Raw genomic sequence first — 24,623 nt, forward strand, 5'->3', positions numbered from 1 at the left:
GCGGTGGGCGGGGCGGCGCGCGGGGATCCTTGAGCGGCTGCTAGCGCCAAGTGTGGGGTTTCGCGTCTTCGGTGTTCACCCCGAGGACCCTGGAGCCGGGCTGCACGCTGACGTCCTATCCGCACTTCCCTTCCCGCACCTCCCGGCCTGGTAGGTGGGGACAGGGGTCCCGCGCAGGCAGGCTCCAGGTGGCGAGGGCAGGGCGTGGGGTAGGTGGGGACCAAGGACCCCCAAACCGGTTGCTGGGGGTAGAGGGTGAGATTCGCGGCCCCGAATGCGTCTCGTTGGAAGGACTCGTTCTCTCCTCCGGGAGCCCCACAAGGCTCGGGGCAGCAAGCCGGGTCCGCGAGCCCGCGTAGCCGTCTCAGAGCCCGCCACCGCCACGCCATCCTTGCAGAATGTGTTCAGAGTCGCATACCCAACCTGGAAGAGGTCTGGGAATGCACGGTGCGAGGAGGAGAATTGAGAGGCTGGGTAAGTGGGAATAACAGTGGAAAAAAGCAGGATCCGCCCCCACGCATTCTGCTTTTTCGGTTTTCCTTTCCCACTTCTCTCCGGCTTCAGTCATTACCGGCTGTCTGATACCCTGGCCCCAAGTTCTGCCCTAGTCCGGGTCTGGTTCCCTTGAGTCTAGAGCGTGGCGTTGGAAGGCAGGTTCTGGGTGAAGTTGGACTACTCCTTCCCATTCTTTAGGCTTCAGGTGTCCGGTCTTCGTAGGGTGGGGGCGGTTCTCTGAATGACCTCTGCCAGCTCAATAACTGAGCATCTGTCCCCTGGAGCAGGCGTCCTGATAAACCAGTGGCATCTTTGAGGTAGCCTATGCTCATTTAGACTCTTGGTTTAGCCTGGGAATAGCTGAGTGACTTTGGGCAGTCATCCGGCTTTTCTGTGCCTTGGTTTCCACATTGGTAAAACTGATCAACTGTCATCAGTGTGAGGCCTCCTCTGACCACTGTGTTTAATATTGCACCCCACCAACTCCCTCATCCTTCTGTGCTTGTTTTACAAGTTTATCGATTTTCTGTTTCCCCTACTAGGGACATAAGTACCATGAAATGCAGTAATTTTTGTCTGCCGTAGGCACTGCTGTATCCCCAGGTCTAACACAGTGCCTTGAACGTCGTACTCAAAAAATAATTAAGGAATGGTGCCTGAATAGAAATAGGTGTTACTTGTGGTGCCTGTGGTTCCAAGTGAATGAATGGCAGCCTGCTTATCCAAGATTGTGCTGCCTCCATTCCTGCCTGCATCCCTTCTTCTTTTCTTTTTTTTTTTTTTAGGTTTTATTTTTAAGTAATCTCTACTCCCAATGTGGGGGTCAAACGTAAACCTTGAGATCAAGGGTCGCATGCTCCACTGACTGAGCCAACCAGGTTCCCCAGCACCCCGCCCCCCCCCCCCCCCCCCCCCCCGACTTCTTTTGTTCTAACGACAGAAGTCAGAGAAGGAGGGGAAACTCAGAAGTTTCACATCCCCCCTGACTGCCTGGACTTCCTTAACCAGATAACCTTCTTGGGGTCCAAGATGAGGGGTGCTGAAATGGAATGATACTGGCCAGCCCCCACTTTCCCCAGGCGTGATGCCTTACCCAGTCCTTTTTCCCTAGAGCAAGGAGGTGACTTCCTTATCTCTTTTACAGGTGAGAAAGCTGACGTTCCAGAAACTAAGCTATTTGCCCCAGGGCCCACAGACAGAGGCAGAGCCAGGGCTCCAGCCCAGAGCTCTAGACACCAACCCCTGTGCTCTAAGCATTCCTTTATTGCCAATATTATCTTTTCTCCTACCTCCTACCATCCCACAGTGTTTATTGTGTGTCTGGTTGGTCACAGGCCCTGGGCTGGGGATGGGGCTCCGGGGCCTCCCAAAGCTGGCTTCTTGGTATTTGGAGGCTATATCAAGTTGGGAAGTTGCTGTTCACCTGCACTCTTTATTTTATATAACCAAGCTCTGGATCTCACCTCCTCTCTCTGGGTTACTTTCCTAGCTCTAGGATCTTGGATATGGACCTTCTTCGGTTCCTGGCCTTTGTTTTTGTCATGCTATTGTCTGGGACAGGAGTTACAGGCACCCTGAGGACCTCCTTGGACCCAAGCCTAGAGATCTGTATCCTTTGGGGTTGGAGGTGGGGTTAATGAGCTGTTTCTGAGGGGTCTGTAAATAAAGTCTGTACCCACACCCCCTTGGATTCCAGAGATGGAGCAGACTCAGCCTATGGGAATAGGGGAGAAAAGGTGAGGTGCTCTAATCAAGCCTTGATCAAGTCAATTTTCTTCTGGTCCTCAGTTTTTCCACATGTTAAATGGAGAAGGCAAAACATACTTCTCAGAGCCATGAGGGCTCTGAGGATTGTACATGTGCTTTGCATCTTGTGGGTGAGACCCTGGGTGGAGACCCAGGGTGGAGGCCCTGGCATACAGGGGCTACCTACTCTGGGCCAGACCTTGGGGACACAAGAAGAATCAGGACCAGTCATCCCTGGTTTTGAGGAATTCACAGGCCTCTCACTATACTTTGTGGTTAGCCCTTTAATGAAACATGGTGGGGGAAGAGGGGCAGGGAGAAATACTGCGCTGTGGCTTTTGAACTGGGTCATGAAAGAATAGAAATTCATGGAGAAGAGTGGGGGGGGGTGGGCATCCCAGGCAAAGTGTACAGCGGGAGCAGAGGAGTGGAGGTTCTGGGAATAGTGAATGGTTGCAGTGGATGATGGGAAGATCATGAGGAGGGGAGGTTAGGAGCTAGGTCCTGAGGGTTGTGTTCAGGGCGTTGGATGTAGACTCCTCAGTGAAATGGACAAATGATACCTTGCAGGATGCCTCTGCTTCTCAGTTTGTTTCTTCTGTGGGAGTGGGGGCAGGGGGAGTGTCTCAGCCATGGGCATCTATGGCCCTTGCAGATACTTGCTGTTCGGGAATGGGCCCTCTGGATTGGGACCACTGGATTGTCCAGGCCGGCCCCTTGACTTAATGCCACCCAGATAAGAAGATGTTTGAGGTGAAGCGGCGGGAGCAGCTCTTGGCACTGAAAAACCTGGCACAGCTAAATGATGTCCACCAGCAGTATAAGATCCTTGATGTAATGCTCAAGGGGCTCTTTAAGGTGCGTGTGGGCATGGGACAGCTCACCACCAGGTCTTTGGTCTGGGCACTGATAGATGGGTAGGAGTTCCCTGAGGGGCTGGTATTTAACGAGGGGGAACTACACAGATTTGAAATAGATTTTAAATAAATAGGGCCGTCTGTGAAGGGCTCTGCAGAGCCACTCAGCCTGGGTGGGTTCCCTCAGGTGCTGGAGGACTCGCGGACAGTGCTCATTGCTGCCGATGTGCTCCCAGATGGGCCCTTCCCCCAGGACGAGAAACTGAAGGATGGTATGATCTTCCCAGTCTTGCTCTTTCCTCCTTCCCACCACCTTGATCTTCTCTCGCTGCTCCTTTCCTCCTTTTCTCCTCACTCTTTTTCCCTCTGGAAGTATCCTCTTATGAAACCTTCCAAGTGGTCCCCTTGGGTGTATGGACACTTAATTCATATTTCTCTGGGCATTTCCAGGCTTCAGAGCCAGTTTCTGGGCCCCTGACATGGATATAGTCCTTTGTACTTTACTGTGCTTGGGGCAGGGGAAACGGGGCGGGGAGCCTCTGCCCACAGCCCCACCTCAGGGGCCCTTGCCTTTTCTATCACCCTGACCATTCTGGTAGAGAAGGCAAGCGTTGTTCCCATTTATAGGAGAAACACAGAACAGACCTATTGAAGGGACTTGCCAGTGGGGGCAGTTAACAGCGCTCTTTTCTACTGTTTTAAAGCCTCAGTCCCCTTAAATCCTTTTTGAGACAAGGTGGGGAAAACAGATAAATAAGAGAGAACAGAATGTTTCTGTGTCCCTTCATCCCCTTTTCTAAGACTTTTTCTCCAGTGGTAATTCCCTTCCCACCCCCTGTTAACTGATTATATTCTAACGATAAAACATTAGATTATACTGTCTGAGAGAGGATGGAAATAGAACTTATATATCAAATGGTGGGCACTTTATAAATATCATCTCAAATCTCCACTATAACTCTGAGGAAGGCACTGTTGCCTTCATTTTCCAGGTAAAAGAGGACAAGTGTTTTGCTCTTGCAAACCTGTAAACCAAGCTAACTCCCGAGTTCTTTGAGGTTCAAGATTGTTCTGAGGTCCAGAGGTCCCTGCTCCACTAGTCTTAGACCCAACTTGGCATGTCTTTGGAGGAGTCTGCTTTTCTCTGTGTGGGCTGGCCAGTGCTGGTGAGGCCTGCCTGGGTCTTATCTGCAGGGGTGGCTCAAACAGGGACTTCTGGCAGGGCTGGGTATATAGTTATTTTTCATGATAGTCTAGCTTGGGGGGACCTGCCGCCATGGTGGACACACTAAGTTAGTCTGAACTGATCTGTTGACCAGAGGAAGGATATTAGTGAGAAAGTTAGTGAAATTCAGATAAGGTCTGTTGATTAGTATCAACGTTAATTTCCTTATTTAGATAATTGTACAATGCTTATGTAAGATGATAACATTAGAGGAAGCCGAGTGTAGGAGTTTTATGATGCATGATGGAAGTCTAAAGTTATTTTAATATAAGAACCTCAGAAGCGTTTAAAATAAAATTGGCGGGGAGGGGCTCAGTCAGTTGAGCATCCGGCTCTTGATTTTGGTCACGATCCCAGGGTTGTGGGATTGAGCTCCATGTCAGGCTCTGCACTGAGCATGGAGCCTGCTTAAGATTCTCTCTCTCTCTCTCTCTCTCTCTCTCTCTCTCTCTCTCTCTCACACACACACACACACACACACACACACACACACACACACCCCTCCTCCCTTCCTCCCTCCCTCTCCCCCTTCTCTCCCTCCCCCCCTCCCCCCCTCCCCCCCTTCTCCCTCTCTCCTCCTCTCTCCACTTCTCTCTCCCCCTCTCTCCCTGTCTCCCCTTCTTTCTCCCCTTCTCTCTCCCCTTATCTCTCTCCTCTCTCCCCCTTTCTCCCTGTCTCCCCTTCTTTCTCCCCTTCTCTCTCCCCTTCTCTCTCTCTCCCTCTCACTCCCTCTCTCCCCATCCCCTCTCCCTTCTCTGCCCCTCTCCCCTGCTTGCACATGCTCTCTCTTTCTAAAACAAACAAACAAACAAAAAGATATTTAAAATAAAATTGGAAGATATTAAGAAAACCAAAACAAACCCTAATGTGTTCCCTGGTCATCCTAACAAACCTGACTCCTCACATACACTGCAGCTCTGTGTTAACACTGGGGCCTGGCTCTGGATGTTTGGAGGCCAAGTTGGGGAGGTCTGACCCAGCCAAGCCTCATGCGATACATGTCTTCATGTGCGAAATGGTACCCACCTCTCTGGTCCTTAAAACAAATGAGTTTTCTAAGCTATGAGATATAGCCACCCGAGCTTCTGTTTCCCATCTGTAAAATGGGAACAGCAGCCACATCTCCTTCTAAAGGTGGTTTTGAGGATTCAGTGTTCTGGGGGTCATAAAGCCCTTAGCATACACTACACATGTGGTCAGCCCCTATGGATAGTGGGCACAGTTCCCTTCTCTGACTAGTAGGCTTAGTGGGCTTCCATTCTCTGAAGGGTGTCTGGGGCTGGCCAGGTGGGCAGGAGAAGGGCATCTGTCTTGGCCACTCATCAGGATCCTCTTGCCAGCTTTCTCCCAAGTAGTGGAGAACACAGCCTTCTTCGGTGACGTGGTGCTGCGCTTCCCGAGGATTGTGCACCACTACTTTGACCACAATTCCAATTGGAATCTTCTCATCCGCTGGGGCATCAGCTTCTGCAACCAGTCGGGCGTCTTTGACCAAGGACCCCACTCGCCCATCCTTAGCCTGGTAAGGACTCGGGGCAGAGGAGGTTCAGGAGCCCTCTGCCTGGTGGTGCACCATGAACCTTGCATCTGCCTTCAGTTAGGCCTGAATGTCAGCCCTTGGTTGTGGTTTCTGTGATAAGCCTCAGGGCACCTTGAGATGCAGTCTCAAGGGGTTCTGTGCTGACCTGGGTCCCTAGGGGTCATCACCTGTTTCACGTCTGCCTAAGCCTTGGGCCTGAGTCCCACTGTGGAGGGAGTAGCCACGGGTAAGGAGTCAGGAGAGGCAGAGGATGACTAACTTTTCCTCATCCGCAGATGGCCCAGGAGCTGGGGATCAGCGAGAAAGACTCTGACTTCCAGAACCCATTTAAAGCAGACCGCCCAGAGGTAAGCTGCTGGGGCCTATGGCCATGTTTGCTCTGCCTCTGTGGGGTCATGGGAAGCCAGGTCATACTGGGGATGGGACACCTGGGGTGGAGCATGAAAGCCTTTGACTTGGAACCAGACATGGCTTGAGTCTGGATCCACATACCATTATTTGCTCATTGGTGCCTTTGGGCAAGCCACTGCCCCTGTCTTAGCCTCAGGCTCCCTGTCTTATCATGGGGTATGGACCCCGGCTGTGGGGGATAGTCAGAGCCTATGAACACACCCATCCTGATGTATAGTAGGCATCTCACATCAGGTGGCTGCTAGGCAAGGTCAGGCCGTGCTTCTCTACCCTTGAGCCTTTGAGCACTCAGCCAGGCTTCTGTCTCACGTTCCTGCATATGCTTTCAACCTAGGGGACTGAGGTGGGCTCTGAGGGCTGAAGGCTACAGGGTAGGACCACAGATGGGGACATGCAGAGTAGAAGGGAGGAGGGAATCAGGTGGCAGGGCAGTGCATCAGGGGCAGGAAAGCCTGGAGGACTGGACTTGTCAAATCATAGGCTCTCCTCTGGTGTAGGGAGGGGTGTCAGGGTCCGTGAGGGGTCTAGGATTTTAGCCTGCTACTGTTTCATGGATACTGACAGGTCAGAGGCATCAGAGTTCATTATAGCAAAAGCAATATCTGGCCTGTTGGCCTGGCCGTGTGGGTTCCCCATGTTCAAGTCATCCACAGTGACACAGAGGGGCCCAGGCAGATGCTGCACATGCAGTGGCTTTGCATGAAGGTGAGGAATAGCAAGTTTGGGATATTCACAGCCTTTGTAGTGAATAGCGGCAAACCTGCTTTTTGAGGGGCGGTCATCCTGTCACCCTTCCAGGTGGTTCTCTGCAAGCAGTCCTGACAAATAATACCCAGATACAGAGAGGTCAGGGCTTTGCTTTCTTGTTGTACCCAGTGAGAACGTGCAGGATGCTCAGGGCCGTGGTTGATTGCCTCCCCCACAGTTTACCTGTCAACCCTGTGTGTTTTGGCTTAACTTAAATTTCCACGTGAATGTGCTATTCAGTCTGATTGATCAGTAGAGGCCAGGACCAAATGTGTCCTAGACCAAATGTCTCATATTGCCATTTGATTCTGGCTACCATCAACAGGACTCTAAGCAGCAGGATGAGGCCAACCTGCAGTGTTGATCTCAGCCCCCCAGCTTGCAGACTCAGCCAGCTAGGATAAGTCCTGGGTGGGCCAGTAGGCTTTTGTTGTTGTTGTTGTTGTTGTTGTTGTTGTTGAATGTTTATTTTTGAGAGAGAGGGAGAGAGAGAGAGCGTGAGCAGGGGAGGGGCAGAGAGAGAGGGAGAGACAGAATCCGAAGCAGGTTCCAGGCTCTGAGCTGTCAGCACAGAGTCCGATGCGGGGCTCAAACTCACGAACTGCGAGATCATGACCTGAGCCGAAGTCGGACGCTTAACTGACTGAGCCACCCAGGCGCCCCACCAGCAGGGTTTATATTAGACAGTCAGAATAGTCTAAGGCCAATCTGTTACCCGTGACCACCCACACAAGAGTTTAGACTGACCTATTGATCTTTGATGTCATTGTCAACAATTACAGGGAGCAATAGATGGACCCAGAGCAGCCCTCATCCCCAGTGAAGACACATTTCATGGCCCACTGTCTCCCATCTGTCACGACATGGTTTGAGCCACTGTTATATTGTTTCTCTGAGCCCTGAGAGCAGTGTCACTATGGGATTGCAGCCTCATTTGCCCCAAGGCCACTCAGGCATCAGGAGCAGCAGATGGATTTGTATCTGTCAGATTAAAACAGGTTGTATTGGCCTTTGTGCCTGCACAGGGTCACTTAGGGAGCTGCTTTTGATGGCATCAGGCACAGCAGAGTAGTTTACTACTAACCACATCCCTGTGAGTTTTCCTTTCACAGGGCTGAGATGACACACCCAACAGCCAATCACATTATCAGCTGCAACTGCCACTTGGCTTGGACAGATCCTAGGATTGTTTGCCAAGTGGCGGTGCTAGATCGAAGAGACCAAGAGGATTAGTTGTTCCCTCCCCAGATGCTAAGATTATTGCTACAAAATCGGTGTGGCACATCCCAGGACCTAGATAGAATTCCACTTTTTCTCCAGTCCTCCTCTACTCTCACCTGGAGCTTTCTTTCATCCAGAAGGGTCAGATGTGAATGGGACAAGGGCATTTGTCATTTTTAGAGACCCATCATACCTTCCATCTTGGGCCACTGTAGGGGGACTTGGCAGGGAGCATACTTAGCCAAATGGTCATTATCCTAATGATTTCACGTCATACCATTTCAACCAGGGACTCTAGGCAGTCAAGCCAGAAATACAGAGTCCTCTGCTTCATGCCCGTCCATGGTGGCAAGTACAATGCCACATCTAGTACAATGATGTATTTAGATGGCGAAACCAGTTAACTGGGCACTATAGGCTTGATCAGCGTTTTGATTCTGGTTGGTGTCATCAGAGAATGGGCCTTATGATGGGCATCTAAACAAGTGACCCGGACTGTTCAGTTGTCAACCATAGTTTGTTTCCATACTTCATGGCCCCAAAGAGGAATGGCTGCCTTTGATCTGCCAGTCTTCTGATATGGACAGCTAGGACGCTGACAACGGTCACTAGAAATAAGACATGCACGGTGTTAGGAATATTATCTAGGCAAGGGTGGTGGCTTTTAATTCAGATCATTGTCTGACTGGCCTTGATGGCATTATCACTGGGGCTGGATGGCTGCCACCGCCAATGCACAACAGTGTCTAGGATTCCCAAAAGCACCCCTGGATTTGATGATTCGCTAGGAAGAATCACGGGAATCAGTGTACAGTTGTGCTCATGGCTGTAGTTGATTATAGCAAAAGAATGCAAAGCGAAATCAGGAAAGGGAAAAGGCTCTTGGGGTGAAGTTTGAGGGGAAACCAGGCACAAACCTCCCAAGAATCCTCTCCCAATGGAAGCACCCAGGACATACTTAATTTCCACAGCAACAAGATGTGACATGTGAAAAGTTGTCCTGAGAGAAGGCCCGTTAAAGACTCAGTGCCTAGAGTTTGTATCGGGAGCTGGTCATTTAAGCTCCCTCTGCCCAGTGCATTCCATAATTCCAGAGTGCCAGGACGCAGCAAGGGGTTCAGCATAAACTCTATTGTTTGCACAGTTTAGGCTCAGTGAGTCACTCTTATCACTTGGTGGGAGTCGTCCCAAAATCCAAGTTCCCAGACACCAGCCAAGATACAGCCCTAGAAACAGGCCTTTCAAAGGATAGCAGTCGGGCCAGCTATGTTAACTCTTTTGCACAGTACCATTAGCTCTTAATTTAGGTGAACGATCAGTGAGCCAGGCCTGAGTATTTAGGGGAACCTCTGAATCAAGAGCCCCTTTGAACCAGTGGCTTTGCTTCAGGCAGCAGAATGGGAGGTAAGGGTTTCCCTACTAGGGTTGCTGTTACCTCATCACATAACATCCCTCGAGATTGCTTGCTATAATCACAACCCTGATAAATGGCCAGTGTAAGAATAGTCAGGGCATACCCAGCAAGAATACAGAAGGACACTCAAGGCCATGGCAAATTGCCTTTCCCCGGGAGGGGCACCCACATGCTTTATTGCTGTGAGGCTGGCTCTCCTGGCCCTGCAGGTCACGAAGGCCTCTGACATGGGAGGAGGGTGAGAGCATAGACCAGAGAGAAAGGGTGCTAGGATAGATTGAGTTTGGCTTTGTCACAATGTACTCTGCTTGGAAGTAACCATACCAGCAACATGCTTTCCTTACTTCTCATTGGCTAGGGATGGTCTCAAGATTTTACTCGCTTTTTAGCATCCAGCATGGACCTGTCCCACCAGCAGCCCAGGCTTGCTCAGCTCCCTTCATGCACTCTCTGTGCTAGTGAGTGTTCTGTACATAAGTACTTCTTATGTACCCATAACTAGAGTCAACTGGTGTCAGGCTGTATGCTGGCCACTGCCCCTGTCCAGAGGGAGCTGGCCCTCTCCCTGCTCACAGTCTGTTGGGGAAGGTGGCAGGGAAACAGTCCCAATCTAGCATGATCACTGCACCAGTGGAGGAGGGAAGTGTGATGAGCTGTGGAACCCTAAGAGGGGACCTGACCCTGCTTCAGCAGGTAGGTGGTGGAGGCTTTGGGATGAGTAAGAGCTGCTGGGTGGACTGGCCTGGAGAAGACCCTCTAGGCCAAGGCACTGGCTTGCACAGAGCCTCGGAGGCATAGCACATGCATTTGTTTATCATTTGGTGAGCATCTACTGAATCCCAGCTGCTAGAGAAGCAGAGTAGCCCTGCTCTCCTGGGAGTGCCATTCTAGTTGGAAGATACAGTCAATAAAAAGCATATAATAATGGGAGGTGGTGACAAGGCTATGGAGAAAAAAGCAGGGGAATGTGCTTAAGGAATCAGGGATGAAGTGGGAGTACAACTGCTATTTCATGTGACTTAGATGCAGAAGGTCTTACTGAAAAGACCTGAACAAGGTGAGAGAGTGAGTCTTGTATCTAGAGGAAGAACATTCCATGCTGAAGGAGCTGCAGTGCACAGGCCTTGAGTTGGAAGCATATTTGGAGGGGGAAGGGGAAATGTGAGAAGAAAAGGCCAGAGTAGGCCAGATCACAAGACCCTTGGGGGTCTTCTCCAGGCCTTTGACATTTACTCTGAGACACGTGGAGAACAGGGTAATAGGCTCTGACTTCCCCCTGTAGAGGATCAACCTGGCTGTTGATCCTCTGTTGTGGAGAGTAGTCTAGGGGACCAGGGTGGGAACAAAGACACTGATGAGGAGGCGGCTGTGCTGGTCCATTTGGGAGTTAATAGTGGCTTAAACCAAAATCAGGGTGACAACTTTGAGGATGGTGAGATTCTGGTTGTTTAGAAGGTAGAGCCAATAAGATTAGCTAAGGAAGCAGATGTGACATGAGAGGGATGTAGTAAGAAGGACTAGAAGACTTTTGGCCTGCATACATGCAAGAATGGGGCTGCCATTTTGTAAAATGGGCACACTGTGGTGGGACAAGTTTGAGGCCTGGATAGGGGAATCAAGACTTTGTTTCTGGACCTGGTGAGCATCTGAATGAAGATGTCAAGGAGGCGATTGGAAATAGGACTCTAGATTTCAGGTTGAAGCTGGGACTGCCAATGTGAGTCATGCCTATGAAGGAAGGTGTGGAGAGCCGTGGCACAGGTCATGTTCCACCACCCCGGGGCAGGTAGAGTGTCAGGACAGATAGAGGGCTGCATCCGGGGACGTGCCTACTGGTAGAGGAGGGAGGATCGGGAGGAACTAGCAAAGAAGCCCCAGAATGACAGTGTGAGAGTAGAAACCCAGAGAGGATAATTCCTGAGACCCTATGAGAAAAGTGCAGCAAAGGGAGTGAGTGGCTCATAGAATCTGCTGGAAGGCCAAGTAGTGTGAGGCCTGAGAACTGGCCAGTGGGTTTAGCAAGATGGACACTGGCCATCAGAGATCATAATATAAGCTGTTTGAGTGGAGCAGTGGGGACAAAGGTTGGATTTTGAGAATGAGAGGCAAGGAAGTAGACGCAGCAAAAGCAGACTACCTTCAAAGAGCTTTCTTTCCAAAAGGAACAGACCAATGGGAACATAGCTGGAGGGGGTGTGGATTCCAGGGGAAATTTTAGTCAGATGGGAGAGACTAGGCATGTTGGCATGTTGATGGGGACAGCCCATTAGGGAGGAAGAATTGATGGTGCAGGGGCAGAAGAGTTGCTGGAGCCCCATCCTGAGGAAGGAAGGCAGGGGAGAAGATCTGGCGCCTGGGGGAAGAGTCCATCTTGTCTGGAAGAACAGGTTGCCACAGAGGCGGCTGGGTTGGTGGGAGTGGAGGTGGGGGCTTGTGGAATTTTCTTCTGTTCTTGAAATAGCCAGGTCATGGTCTGTGGGGGAGGGGAGGAGGGTTGGGGGGCTAGAGAAGGTGTGCCTAGGAGAGCGGCTGAGGGAGCAGACCAGGAAGACATCCTGGATTGCCAGGCAGCATGAAGGGCCCGCTGGAGGTTAGCATCAGGAATTTAAAGTAGGCATTAGTTAGGCCTAGTGGGGAAGGGGTCTGAGAAAGGGAGAGTCAGTGTTTCTCTTCTGACCCAGCTAGGTGTGGGCCCTCCTGGTGAGGCTAAGCCAGCTGGGGTTGGAAGGCCCAGATCTTCTGACTTGCTGTACCCCAGCCAGAGCCAGAGAGTATGGGGTCCTCTGTGACCTGGGAGGTCAGCTCCTCATCCCTCCCAAGAGGATGAGAATTAACTCCTAGCAACAGGAGGCAGAGTGTGGTAGGGGGAACACTGGTCGGGGAGGTGGGAGGCCTGGCGGCTCGTCCCAGTTGTGCCTCCCACTTGCTGTGTGACTTAAGTATATCATCTACCCTCCCTGGGCCACACTTCTCTGATTTCACCCCACCTTCTAGACTCTCATAGTTCAGCCTAACATGGCAAGTAGATTTCTGCACAAGGTAGAGCTTCTAGTTTGTTTTTAATGTCTGCCTTGATGACACATTTGTCCTAAAAACAAATAAAGCAGGCATATTTCACAGCATAGTTAACATGAGTTTGGGGTACTATTATGGTATTTCATATGCTAACATGATTCACTTGTTCATTTAAAAAATACATACCGAGTGCCCTCTATAAGCCAGGCAGGTCTTGTGCTAGGGACTCGTGAACAACACAGGATCCTCCTGTCCTCACGGAGAATGTTTTCCAGTGGGGGCGACAGGCACGAAGCGTGTGATTGTGAGGGAGAAACCCTGAGAAGGAAATGGAGGAGCCAGGTGGGATTCAGGGCAGGTCCCCCAGGATGGCGACCGCTGAGCAGGAGCTAATGTGGCAAAGGTGGCAGGGGCTGGAAAGAGCATTCTGGGCCTTCACAGCACATGCAGAGGCCTGGGGGTGGAAGGGAACAGGGAACCTGAGAGCCCAAAACAGGGAGTGTGAGGGAGGAACCCAGAGGTGGGCAGAGCGGGCCTGCACATGGAGCATGTGGAATTTTATCCTGAGAATAATGCAGTCATAGAAGGGTTTAAGCAGGAGTGTGACATGGTCAGATTTGCATTTTGGAAAGAACTCACTGCAGTGAGGAGAAGGTCTTGAGAGGCACCACAGTGGGCGTGGAGAGCACTGGGAGGCTCCGAGTCATTGGGAGAGAGGCGGGGGTGGTGATGAGGGTAGCCATAGGGGAGACGGAGAGGAGGAGATGAGTTTGAGAGACACTTAGGAGTTAAAACGAGCCAGGCCTTGGCCAAGGAGGGAGAGGGGTGGGGGCCGGGGCCTCACTCTTCACGAGGACGGGGACGTTGCAAGAGGACTGGGTTTTTGCGAAGATGGAGCCATGCCAAGCTTGGGGCACATTTGGGACATCCTAGTGGCATTTAGACGTGGAGATGCAGGTATGAGGGGAAACTGACATACATACCTAACAGAAGCCATGAGTTTAGATGAGCCAGTCTGGAGAGGGCAGAGGGAGAAGAGCAAAGGCCCTGGGAATCGCAGTTGAGAAATGCGTCCACTGAAGTCCTCCTCCTCCACCCTGGCTCATTCTGGGTTCTTGTCACCTCATCAAGCACCACCATCCCCGCACCGTGGAAGCCGTGAGCCTGGGCACCACGATCTCCTCCACCTCTTTTTCAGGGTCTGCCAGTTTGACCTCTGGCCCTCTGCTTCCCATGCACTCCTTTGCCTGGGCTTCTCTGCAGCTTGTTCACAAGCAGCAGGATGCCTGCGGTCTCTTGCTCTCACTGGTTGCCCTCTCCTCCTCAGGGGTATAGCAGCCAGGGCCCTGGGGGGGTCTGCGGTTGTCTTGGGCACTCAGTCCCCTCACCCTGAGAGAAGTCTGCTTATGGTTTCTCAAATGCCCCATGCAGGTTCACACCTTAGCACCTGTCCCTCTTCCTGGAATGTCCTTTTCTTCCCTCATCCTGTCTGCTTGGTGAGCTCCTGGTTGTTTTTCAAGACCCTCTAAGCAGTTTTCCCCAAGCTCATTGAACTATCTCGAAAGAGTCTGCGGGCTCCTTGAGGGCAGGGCCTGTGTCTAGGCGATCTTCCTGCTGCTGCAAGCCCACAGCAGCCTAGCCTCAGACAAACTCTTTGCTCCCCACAGACTAAACCAGACTGTTGTTTTTCTCTCAGTTCATTTCCAGCACTGACCCTTTCCAGAAGGCCCTGAGGGAGGAGGAGAAACGCAGGAAGAAAGAGGAGAAGCGGAAAGAGATGCGAAAAGGCCCCCGGATCTCGAGATCCCAGTCTGAGTTATAGCAGGAGTGGCCCAGGGCTCAAGGGGCCAAGAGGAGACCAGTCCGGAGGAAGAGGCAGAGGCATCTACTGGTGGTGAGAGCCAGCTCTGTGAAAGGGGAGGTGGCCTTTGCTCAGCCCCCTGAAGCTGGCTCTGCGCCCTAACTGAAGTGACTGGGCCACAGAGGGCTGGATTTCCTTCCTGGGGCCTTCCTGGAGTGGGTGCCAAGAAGGCCTTCAGAGGATGCCATGCTGCAGATCAAACCATGTTGAGATGCTAGGGGAGGCTGGAAGGATCCTGGACTGGACCCTCCCTTTGAGTTAGGACCGCTGACCAGCCAGCTGCCACCCTTCATGAGGAGGCAGCAGAATCAGGCTCTGAGCCACTTGTGGAAGTGCCATGCCTACTGATGGCCCCACTGTGGCACTGAGCTGCTCAGCACAGGTCCCAGCCCCCTGCAGAGACACAGGAGAAGCCAGCAAGCCCTCTGGGCTAACCGAGGCTGATTTGGGCCCCTGGGAGCTGTGAGCCCTTTCACAGGGTAGGGGCCTGGAGGTGGGGGGGTGGGGGGGTGGGTGGGTACCAGAGGTCCCCACAGATGTAGAAACTACCTTAGAGGATGTTCCCACCTCATCAGGAGGAGCCCCAGGCCCTAGCAGGGCAGCGAAGCAGGGGCTTGGCTTAGGCCTTCTCTTCCCCTTCTCAGCACCATCCTTCATGAAGAAGTGTCCCGGGAGGGTGTTTAGCCAAAGACCTTAGAGCAACATGATCTCTGTCCTCTGACATCTGGGATGGTCCATGAGCAGGTGCAGGGTAGAGTCAACTTGTCCTCCAGGCAACTCTAGGAGATCCTTGGCCTGTGGGTAGGGGCTGTTGGGAGACAGGCTGTAGCTCTACAGGAGGCTGTGCTTTGTAAAGGCAGAGCTGCTGCAAGCTGGATTGGTGAGACTGAGCTCCCCATAGTAGAGACCAGTGGCTGTAGAGCAGGGAAGCTACAGGGGAATTAGGCCCTGAATGGGCAGCTACCCTGTAATAATGCCCCTCCCAGGCAGCAGAGGGAAAAGCTCTGGTGGGAATTCTACTTTAGTCTCTTTGACCTGGCCAAGCCAGGTCTGCCCCTTAAAAGAGGAGGGACACATGACCATCCCAGAACCCCCTAGTCCCCCACCACTGACAGAGCCCAAGAGAGACCTGAGTCTTGTCTCAGCCCCTCAGACTTGCCGAGTGATCCTGGCCCAGCCTGTCCCTGTCCTGTAGCTTCACTGGCAAATTTGATAATGTCTGAACCCTCCCCAGCCCTAAACTGCTTCTCTGAGGCTGGGGCCTGGTTTCTCAGTGACAGATGCCCTTCTCTCATGGTTCTTCACCATCCCATAGGTTTGCTGAGGATCCCTGTTTACACAGCCGAAGAGAAGGACCCAGTCTTCCCTATCTTCACCTCTGTCCCATCTGGCACCCCCCATCCTCCTAGGCTCTTCCTTCTACACCTTTCGCCTCTTCATCTTGGTCGATTCCTTCCTCTTCATCCTCAAAGGGGCCCAGGTTTTCCCATCTGACACCTTCAAAGAAACAGGCAGAACCACTCTGCTCTCCCCCTCTCCTTCCCTTTGATGCTGTTGCTGATTGTCATTACTTGTTCCTGGGATTCCCCCTCAAGTCTTACTGCAGACAGAGCCCTCTCACCTCGAGGCCCAAGGGCACGTGTTTGTCCAGCTTCCTTACAGCTAGGATTCAGTCCCAGGAGCAAAGTGCCATCAACCAGATGCACCAGCCTGTGTGGGAGTTGTGCCGGTGAAGGTAGTGGCCACTGGGACCAGAGGTAGGGGGTCAGGGGGTGGGGGGTTCTAGTGGCCAGACCAACACCAAGGGTGCCCAGTGGTGGCAACAGTGATGTCTTCACTGGTGTTTTCAGCATGGTCTAGGATGTTGTTCCTGTCTGCTGAGCTTCCTAGTTCAATCTCAGGCACCCCTGGAGAGTCTGGGAGCTAGCTCCCCTGTGTCCTCTGAGGCAGGATTTCTCAGCAGTGGCACTATTTACATTTAAGGCCAGATAGTTCTTTGTTGTGTATATGAGGATGGCTGACCTGTGTGTGTAGGAGATTTAGCAGCATTCTTAGCCTCTGCCTACCAGATGCTAGTAGCAGTCTCCAGACATTACCACATGACCCCCGGGGACAAAATCTCCTTGGTCCACAGCACTTGTCCCTCCTTATCCAAGCCCTACATCTTCCTCTGCTGTCCCCAGTCACTGCCCTCAGAGAGATGCTGTTGGAAGCTCCTTGAGATGATCCTTCCAGGCTTCTGGGCTGCTATGTTGTCCTGGTTCTCTGCCCTTAGTCTCAATCTGCTTTGTCTCTTCCTGATTCCTCTTTCCTTCCCCACCCCTTAAATGAAGAGTTTTAGCTTCGTCTCTCCTCTCTGCTCTTTTCTGCCTGGCACCTTTATCCTCTGAGACCCCAAAGCTGATGACACCTTCCCTCTTGCCACTGATAATCCTCAGTCCTTAGGTTTCAGCTTATCCAAAACCAAACTTGTAATTTCCCATCCCCAAGCCAGCCTGATCTTTGTGTCAAACCGTGGGGTACATGTTCTTGCGTAATGCTGGAGGAAGTGACAAATCCTGAAAGATTGGGGGAGGAGGGAGAAGGTGACAAGGCACTGCGAGCAGAGGCCTAAAAGGGGAGGCATCAAAGGCACTCAGTGAAAAAGCATGTGCAACATTCTCTCCTATGACCTGTAGTAGTTGCCCAGTCTGTGGTAGATCTCTGCATATATGGTTGTCTAGTCCCTCCCTTTCCAGATGAAGAACCCAGGTCCTGAGGAGTGACTTGTCTAAGACTGGTCCACTCTTGAGAGCCAGTCTCTGTTCTCCCAGCCAGGGCAAGGTGCCCGCGGGGAGAGATGTTCAATTAGGTGGGATCCAGGGCCATAGGGACAATGCCAGTGTTTCGCTGGGTGCAGTGCAGCCACATTTTTTCTGCAGTTTCTCCTGAGCCTTCATTTGTGCTCCCTCAGGCCACTTTGTTAGGCCCCACCGCTTCTAGGCAGATCCAGTAGGGAGTTGTGGGGACAGCGCGGAGTGGGAGGTACTGTGCCCGACCTGCTGCTTAGGTTGCCCTCTGCAGGGCGATACTCGGGCTTTGGGTTGGGAGACCACTGGACCAAACTGAGGTATGGTAGTCCGGAGACAGTCACCCCTCCGTGGGGGGAGCCCTGTGAGAGGTGCAGTCCAAGGTGGCACTGCCCAACTCCATGCCTGATCCAGGGCAGGGCATCAGGGTTTAGTTTTCTGTTTCAGGGAGACACTGGTAGGTGTAGTCTGTGTATAAACTCTTCTGCATGTAAACAATGAAGAAACATTCTTGTCCTTTTTTCCCCCAAAAATAAGTCACTTTTTTCTTATGTTATACATGTTCATTATAAGAAATAATTTAAACAATACTGAAACACCAAGAAGAAAATAAAATTCACCCTAAGTCCAACCACTCCCATAATCATGACTGACAACTCAGCTGTTGGGCCTTCCAGCCTTTTGCCCTTCATGTGAGCACATAGATCCCTATTTTTTCAATTGCAGTAGCTGCTTTGTACGGGCACATACTATATGCCAGGCCTTATGCCAAGGGCTGGCTGCTGGCAACTCCTCCTGCCTCAGGGCCTTTGTCTATATCATCTGTTCCCCTGGCTACACTAGACATGATTCCTCAAAATTTTAGGTTTCATCTTAAATGTCAGAGTCCTTTAACTGACAACCTAAGTTAGGTCCTTTGTTAGTTTCATCACCCCCTTTACTCTCCATCGATTACCTGTAACTTACCTGCTTTCTATTTTTGTTTAATGTCTGTTCTCTTCACTAGACTGGAAGCTCTGAGAGGGCAGGAACTGCCTTTTTTTGCCTGTCAGAAATGTTCAATAAATGTTGTCAAGTGAATGTGCACATGATCTCTAATCTTCAAAACTGAGAGGACACTTTTCCCTGCATTTTAGAGATGACAAAATGGGAGGCTTAGAGCAGTTAGGCCAAGGTCACACTGCATAGTGGATCCATATGTCTGCCTCCACACAGGCTACTACGTGCTCTCCTCTTTACCTCAAAAGCGACAGCTCTGTTAACATACTTTTCCTTTTTAACAATATATTGTCAGAGCATTTGTCAATAGGCATTTATGCACATGACCTTTAATGATATTTCATTCCATTGTGTGGATGTAATTTATTCATCCAGTCCTTTATTGGGCTTCCCAATATTTGCCCCAGTTACGTCTCTGAACTTATATATTTGCACATTTTGAGCACTCATAACTTTTATTCCATAGGATAAATTCCTACTGGTCTGCACATTTGTTAACATGGAGACCAGCTGCAAGGTGGGGCAGTGGGAACTTGTGGGCGGGCTGCACGTCAGAATCCCTGCTTCACAGCCAAAACGCTCAAGCCTGGGTCACACCTTAGGAGGCCTGTGGTGGGTCTCGGGCTCTAGCATTGCTTTAAAAGTCTGCAGGAGGTTCGGAGGGACCCAGGGTGAGACCGTCGGAGTAAAGCGCTTGGTCGCGGCAGGTGCAAAGGCACAGAGGTTGTAAAATGCACTCTGCACTTGGGACAGTTCACGGCCCACGGCGAACCTCCATTTCCGCCTTTGCAAGGGGCTTGCTAGGAACGCGACTTGAATGATCGAGACTCCTCCGGGCCCCAGTGCTGGGGGCCAGGTTTGATTCTACCCGCTCTCCTAGGCAGGCTGGGCGGGGGAGCAGCTGGGAAGATGACGTAATGTGCTCCTAGCGCGCTCCGGGGGCGACCCGCAAGCGGGGGCGGAGGGTGTTAACCCTTCCACCCCCAGCCGGTGGATGGACTAGCTTGCAGAGGCAGATCCACCTGAAAATGGAGCGGCGCCTTTAAACAAGGGGAGTAAGGTTGGGCTGAGGACCCGGAGCCTTCACTTCGCATTTGCTACGAGCCCTCGCGGGGCGGGGCCTCGCTATGCAAATCTGAGCTGCTGATCGATGACGCGCCATCACCCCACGCGCCGCTTCGCGCGCTGATTGGCCACGACGAGCCTGGTCCCATTGACAACAAACAAGGGGGCGCGCGGCCTGGAGGCGGGGCCGCAGAGGGCGCGGGTTGGGGCGGGGGAATCCCGCCCCGCCCCTCCCGCGCGGCGCAAACATGGCGGCGGCTGGCACCGGGCGGTGAGGCGGTACCGGGAGGGGGCTGTTGGGTGTCATGGGCGGTGGCGGCGGCACCGCCCCCGCGTCTCCCTGAGCGGGACGGTAGGGGGGCCTCCGCGCCGAGCCGGGCGATGGACGAGAGTGGCGAGCTGGGAGGTCTGGAGACCATGGAGACGCTCACAGAGCTGGGCGACGAGCTGACCCTGGGGGACATCGACGGTGAGTGGTAGGTGGGTGGGTGGGAGTGCGGGGGCGCGCGGGGAGGAAGGGGTTACGGCAGCGCGCGGGTGCGCGTGCGCCCACCCCCCGCAGCCCTGGCTCGCGCGGGAAGCATCGGCACGCGCGGTCGGCCCGGCGGAACCCAACCCTTCGGAGTGCTGCGGGTTTGGGTCCCCGCCCGGCCGCTCGGTTCTGCGGTGCCGCGTGTCCGGAAGCGGAGCGGGGGTCGTGGGGCCGGGGGCGCGGAGCTGGGGGCCTCGCGAGCGCCCTGCGGTAGCAGCCCGAGGAGAGCGCGCGGCCGCCGCCTCCCTCGCGCGCCTACACGCGCCGCGCCAGGTCCCGCTCTCCCGTTGCCCGCAGCTCCGCGTCGCACCTGTCACTCCCCGCCCGGCCGCGGGGGCGGCTTTGGGATTACCGAAACAGGGTCCCCAGGCTCCGCGCTCTCCTCTCTGGCCCTCCGGGGGGTGACTTGGCGGCCGGGTCACTTGGCGCTCTGGGAAACTTTGGGCAGGGAGCTCCTGCGGAAGCAAGTTGCTGATGAAAGCGAGCGGTGGCGGCAGAGTATGGACGCTTCTCTCCGGGATGGAGACTCGGGCGCTCCTGCTATCGCGCTGCAGAGGGAATTGAGCAGCAAGAATTTTGAGTTGTGGCCCTTCGGGGACAGGCTGGGGAGCGGGTAGCCTTTGTTCCGGCGACCTTAACAGCGGAGTGGAAGAGCTGGTAGGAGCCCAGGGATTCTCTCTTGCAATGCTCTCATTTTGTGACCATGGAAACCCAAAGTTTGGAGAAGGTCAGTTACTTGCCCAAGGTCTACCAGCTGGTTATAGAGCCCAGTTCCTGAGCCAGTGTCGCTATAGCAGGCTTTCATCTGACACTTGGGAGTGAGGAGTCCAATGAATAGGTTAATAACCATAATAATAACTCTCAGTAGTTGGGCTCTTCTGATAGTCCCCAAATTCTTTATATTATTTCACTTATGCCTCCCTACAATCCCATGGTAGACAGAGGCCAGATGTTTACTTGTACAAGGTCACTAACCTTAAATTGTCCAGAACCCATGGTCTTAAGCAGTAACTCAAGTGCATTGTGCTCATGAGTTTTATAAAGTCCTGTCATGTCCAGGATTTCACTACAGTCTTGCCCGCAGAAACGACAGCTACATCCCTGTTGTACAGATGAAGAAACTGAGGCGCAGAGAATTCTCTTCTAGGGGAAGAGATAAGTGACAGCAGTTAATTGAAAAGAATGTTTCCCATTTTGCTTCTGTAACATTTAACTCCTTGGCTTGTCCTTGCCTTCTGTTTCTGGTCATCCTGGCAGTGAGCTAAGACCCTTAATTGAAGCCCCAAGTCTTCCCACAGATTTTCCCCCGAAGTGCTCCTAAATATGGAGATGTGTTAACAAACGGAGGAGAGAGGTTCTTGAACTTAAGAAGCACAGCTAACATGTTTTGAGCATGTATGTGCCAGACACTGTGTTAAGCACTCATACACATGAATGTTCTCAATCCTTAACAACAGTTTCATCAGGTAGAGACATCTGTTTTACTACTCTCATCCCTTTCATAGATCCTGAAACAGAGGCTCAAGGTGGTTCATTAACTTACCCAAGGTTACCCAGCCAGTAAGAAGTATGCCTAAGGCTGCCTACCAGCAAGCTCACCAGAAGACATTCATGTGCATTTTGCCTTCTCATTCCATAACCAGTTCCTGTTTCTCTTAGTTTGTAATGTGTTCACTTATCTAATGGTCAAGTATTAACCTTTTCCCCGTAGATTTCTGAGTAAAATGTACATTCTGGAAACTTAGTGCAGTGGTTCAGTGGCTTCACGGGTCCCCATACCAGATTTGGGAAAAAGTGACTCCCTGCCTTCAGTTGGTCAACAAGTATTCAAGTGCCAGCTGTGGTTTCTGAGCTGTAGGGAACATGAAAGATAGGAAAGAAGATTTTATGGCCTCGTGGAGCCTAAGAGGAATAACAGTAAAACCGTAATGCTCAGTATAGAATGGCTTACAGTTGCTCAGAGCAATAAGTGAAAGTCAACATTGAGGGAGCCGGTCAAGGCTGGCATACCAGGAAGACCACTCCAAGGAGGTGGACTTTGACCGGGTTTTGGAGCACAAGAAGGGTTGGGCAGGCTGAAGGCCAGTGGTCTGCAGTTAGAAATATTCCTGAATTCTTATGCATCCGTTCCCCCTCCAGAAGTTCAGCTCCCTGAGTGCCAGGTCCTTCTGTTTCCTTCATGCTGTATTTCTAGCACTTAGAATAAGTATTTGTGGACTACCTGAATGAATCTAGTGACCTTGGGCTGGGCAGGATTCTGAGTTGTACTAGACACAGCCTTTGGGGTTGGGTTAGATCAGGGGTAACCTGCCCCGTTGTTTCCAGAGCCAGTCAGGTAAGGAAGAAGAGACCATGAGAATGAATAAATATACTTTATGTGTGTGTGTTGGGGGGTGGTGTGCAGTTTGCATAGCTTGCAGCCTGGGGATTTCATGTCTGCCTCCTGGAAGACCAGTTGGGCAAGGTCCTTCCCTGGGCAACCTCATCTGTGCTGTAATCTGAGTGCCCTTCAAACATGTGAGTCCATGGAGGCCACATCCATTCATTTATTCAGCACATGTCTTGAGTGGCTCCTAAGTACCCCCACGATGGACAGAGTGTTGAGGATAGCTTTGAACAAGACATCCACGTTCTCTTCCCTCTCAGTGAACTTAAATTCTTGAGGGAAGAAACACAAGAAGAACAAATCACTTAAATGAATAGCTCTGGCAGGACACGTGAAGAAAATAACACGGGTTCATGTTATACAGAATGACTAGGGCAGACTAATTCAGGTGAGGGAGGCCTCTTGGCAAAGGGATCTGCCATTTCTTTTTCAGGAGGTACCCAAGTCAGGATTTTTATGTGAAATGTCCACATTTTTAAATGGTGGCTCCAAGTGGTTGGTTGTTTTTTTTAAAGAAACATACTGTAGGCCCAACAAAGCATGATATGTCAGTTGGTCTCCAGGGCCCCCGTTCCACCGCAGGATGATCTGCTGTCCCAGGCCTCCGGTCCTCTGATGATAGAGTATCTAGGGCACTTTCTTTTATGGTGGATAGCCGCGTCATGAGAAAGCACCTCACGTGTTGTAATAAACCAGGTCTTCTGCAAAGGCAGAGAGGGGAGAGATTTTTCCACCGGGATCAGGAAAGGCACAATGACAGAGGTGTCCTTCCCGTAAGACCCAAAAGGGTGGGTGGCAGAATCATGACCATCACATGGCTGCTTTAGAGATCGAGGATTACTAGTGAGTTCTCGGACCACGCGGTGTGTATAAGGCCACGGTAGAAGATAAGGTCTGGAAGGTGTGTTGGAGCCAAACTGGGGGGTCTTCATACCTGATGCACATGTTTTGTGGAATGTGGAGAGGGACCTGCTGAGGATTTTGAACTAGGGAAATGACGCACCAATCACAGGTTTTAAGAGAATTCAACTGTGGTGATGGGCAAGGAGGATTGGAGTCAGGGAGCCCAGTTTAGGAGGGAATTGCAGCTATTCGGGCGTGAGGTGATAATACTAAGGGGGTGATGGGGTTTGGATAGGAAGTGGCCATTGTGCAAGATGGTGGACATAACAGGCTGGGGCCTCAGTGAAGACCTTGCCCTGAAGGCAGAGTAGAGGTGGAATTCTATGATCCCATCAGGGCTTTGATCCTCCGGCATTGAGATAGTTCAGAAGCCAGCAGGAAGAGCTGGCTTGGGGAGATGATAAACATTTGTCTTAAATGTGCAGTGGTTGAGGTGCTGGTGGGCGGGAGGTCATCCACTAGGAAATCAGGGCCAGTTACCCAGGAAAAGGTCAAAGCTGGGGATGGAGATTGAAGAGTTGTCACTGTGGAGTTGAGGCTAGAGGTGAGAGAAGATAGAACTGGGAAGTCAGGTCAGGTGAGGAAAGTGTGATAGAAGACTGAAGGAAGGTGAACTTTTCAAGGAGTGGTTAGTGGATGCCAGGGATCATGCTGCAGAGGACAGCAGGGATGACGAGGCCATGAAAGGAGTCATGGGATTTGGCAGTTGGGAGGTCGGCCTTTGACAGAGAAGTCAGATGAAGGGGTCCAAGTCTAGATGAGCCAAAAAGAGGTCGGGAGTGAGTGGATGATGGCAAGTAGAGGCAGCTGTTTTCTTTGGAGAAGGGTCAAGAAACTTTTCAGTGAGCTATTTTACTTTTTGTCCTTGTGGATCGGTCTGTTCTGAACACTTCACAGAAATGGAATATGTGGCCTCCTTCCCTTAGCATGGCTTTAAGGTTCATCAGTGTTGCAGCAGAGTGTTCCCTTGTGTGGATACATCATGTTTTATTTGTCCATTCATCAGTTGACCAACATTTAGGCTGTTTCTACTTTTGAACTGTTATAAATGAAGCTGCTGTGAACATTTGTGTGCAGGAGTTTGTCTGGACATAGCCTTTTGTTTCTCGTGTGTAGATCCCCTACCTTTTTTTTTATTTAAAAAAATTTTTTTTTTGTTTTTAACATTTATTCACCTTTGAGAGACAGAGAGAGACAGAGCGTGAGTGGGGGAGGGACAGAGAGAGAGGGAGATACAGAATCAGAAGCAGGCTCCAGGCTCTGAGCTGTCAGCACAGAGCCCGGCGCGGGGCTTGAACCCATGAACGGGGAGACCATGACCTGAGCCAAAGTCGGACACTTAACCGACTGAGCCACCCTGGCGCCCCGATCCTCTACGTTTTTTGTTGCTGTTTGTATTTTTCCTAGACCCTGTAAT

General features: G+C 51.8%; 2 protein-coding genes across 2 annotated transcripts in view; both read left to right on the plus strand.

Moving 5' to 3' along the window:
• Positions 1-4: 4 nt before the first annotated feature.
• CCDC134 (coiled-coil domain containing 134) lies at positions 5-15,016 on the plus strand. The gene is made up of 7 exons (XM_049626441.1): positions 5-150; positions 1,985-2,103; positions 2,978-3,099; positions 3,286-3,370; positions 5,664-5,845; positions 6,139-6,210; positions 14,368-15,016. Exons 2-7 carry the CDS (start codon positions 2,001-2,003, stop codon positions 14,491-14,493), a joined length of 690 nt encoding a protein of 229 aa, XP_049482398.1. The 5' UTR covers positions 5-150; positions 1,985-2,000; the 3' UTR covers positions 14,494-15,016.
• A 4,496-nt stretch (positions 15,017-19,512) lies between these two features.
• SREBF2 (sterol regulatory element binding transcription factor 2) overlaps positions 19,513-24,623 on the plus strand; it is a 58,139-nt gene continuing 53,028 nt past the window's right edge. Inside the window, exon 1 of the mRNA XM_049626440.1 lies at positions 19,513-19,854. Within this exon, the coding sequence (XP_049482397.1) occupies positions 19,767-19,854 (88 nt within the window). The 5' untranslated portion in view covers positions 19,513-19,766. The remainder of the gene's footprint in view (positions 19,855-24,623) is intronic.

The sequence above is a fragment of the Panthera uncia genome, chromosome B4 (genome assembly GCF_023721935.1).
Source record: "Panthera uncia isolate 11264 chromosome B4, Puncia_PCG_1.0, whole genome shotgun sequence".
NCBI lineage: Eukaryota > Metazoa > Chordata > Mammalia > Carnivora > Felidae > Panthera > Panthera uncia.

Bases quoted from the DNA above. Each gene is read 5' to 3' on its own strand.
- CCDC134 (XM_049626441.1), top strand. From the start codon at position 2,001: ATGGACCTTCTTCGGTTCCTGGCCTTTGTTTTTGTCATGCTATTGTCT. The intron at 2,104-2,977 runs GTATCCTTTGGG...AATGCCACCCAG, and splicing joins GGACCCAAGCCTAGAGATCT to ATAAGAAGATGTTTGAGGTG. The intron at 3,100-3,285 runs GTGCGTGTGGGC...GGGTTCCCTCAG, and splicing joins TGCTCAAGGGGCTCTTTAAG to GTGCTGGAGGACTCGCGGAC.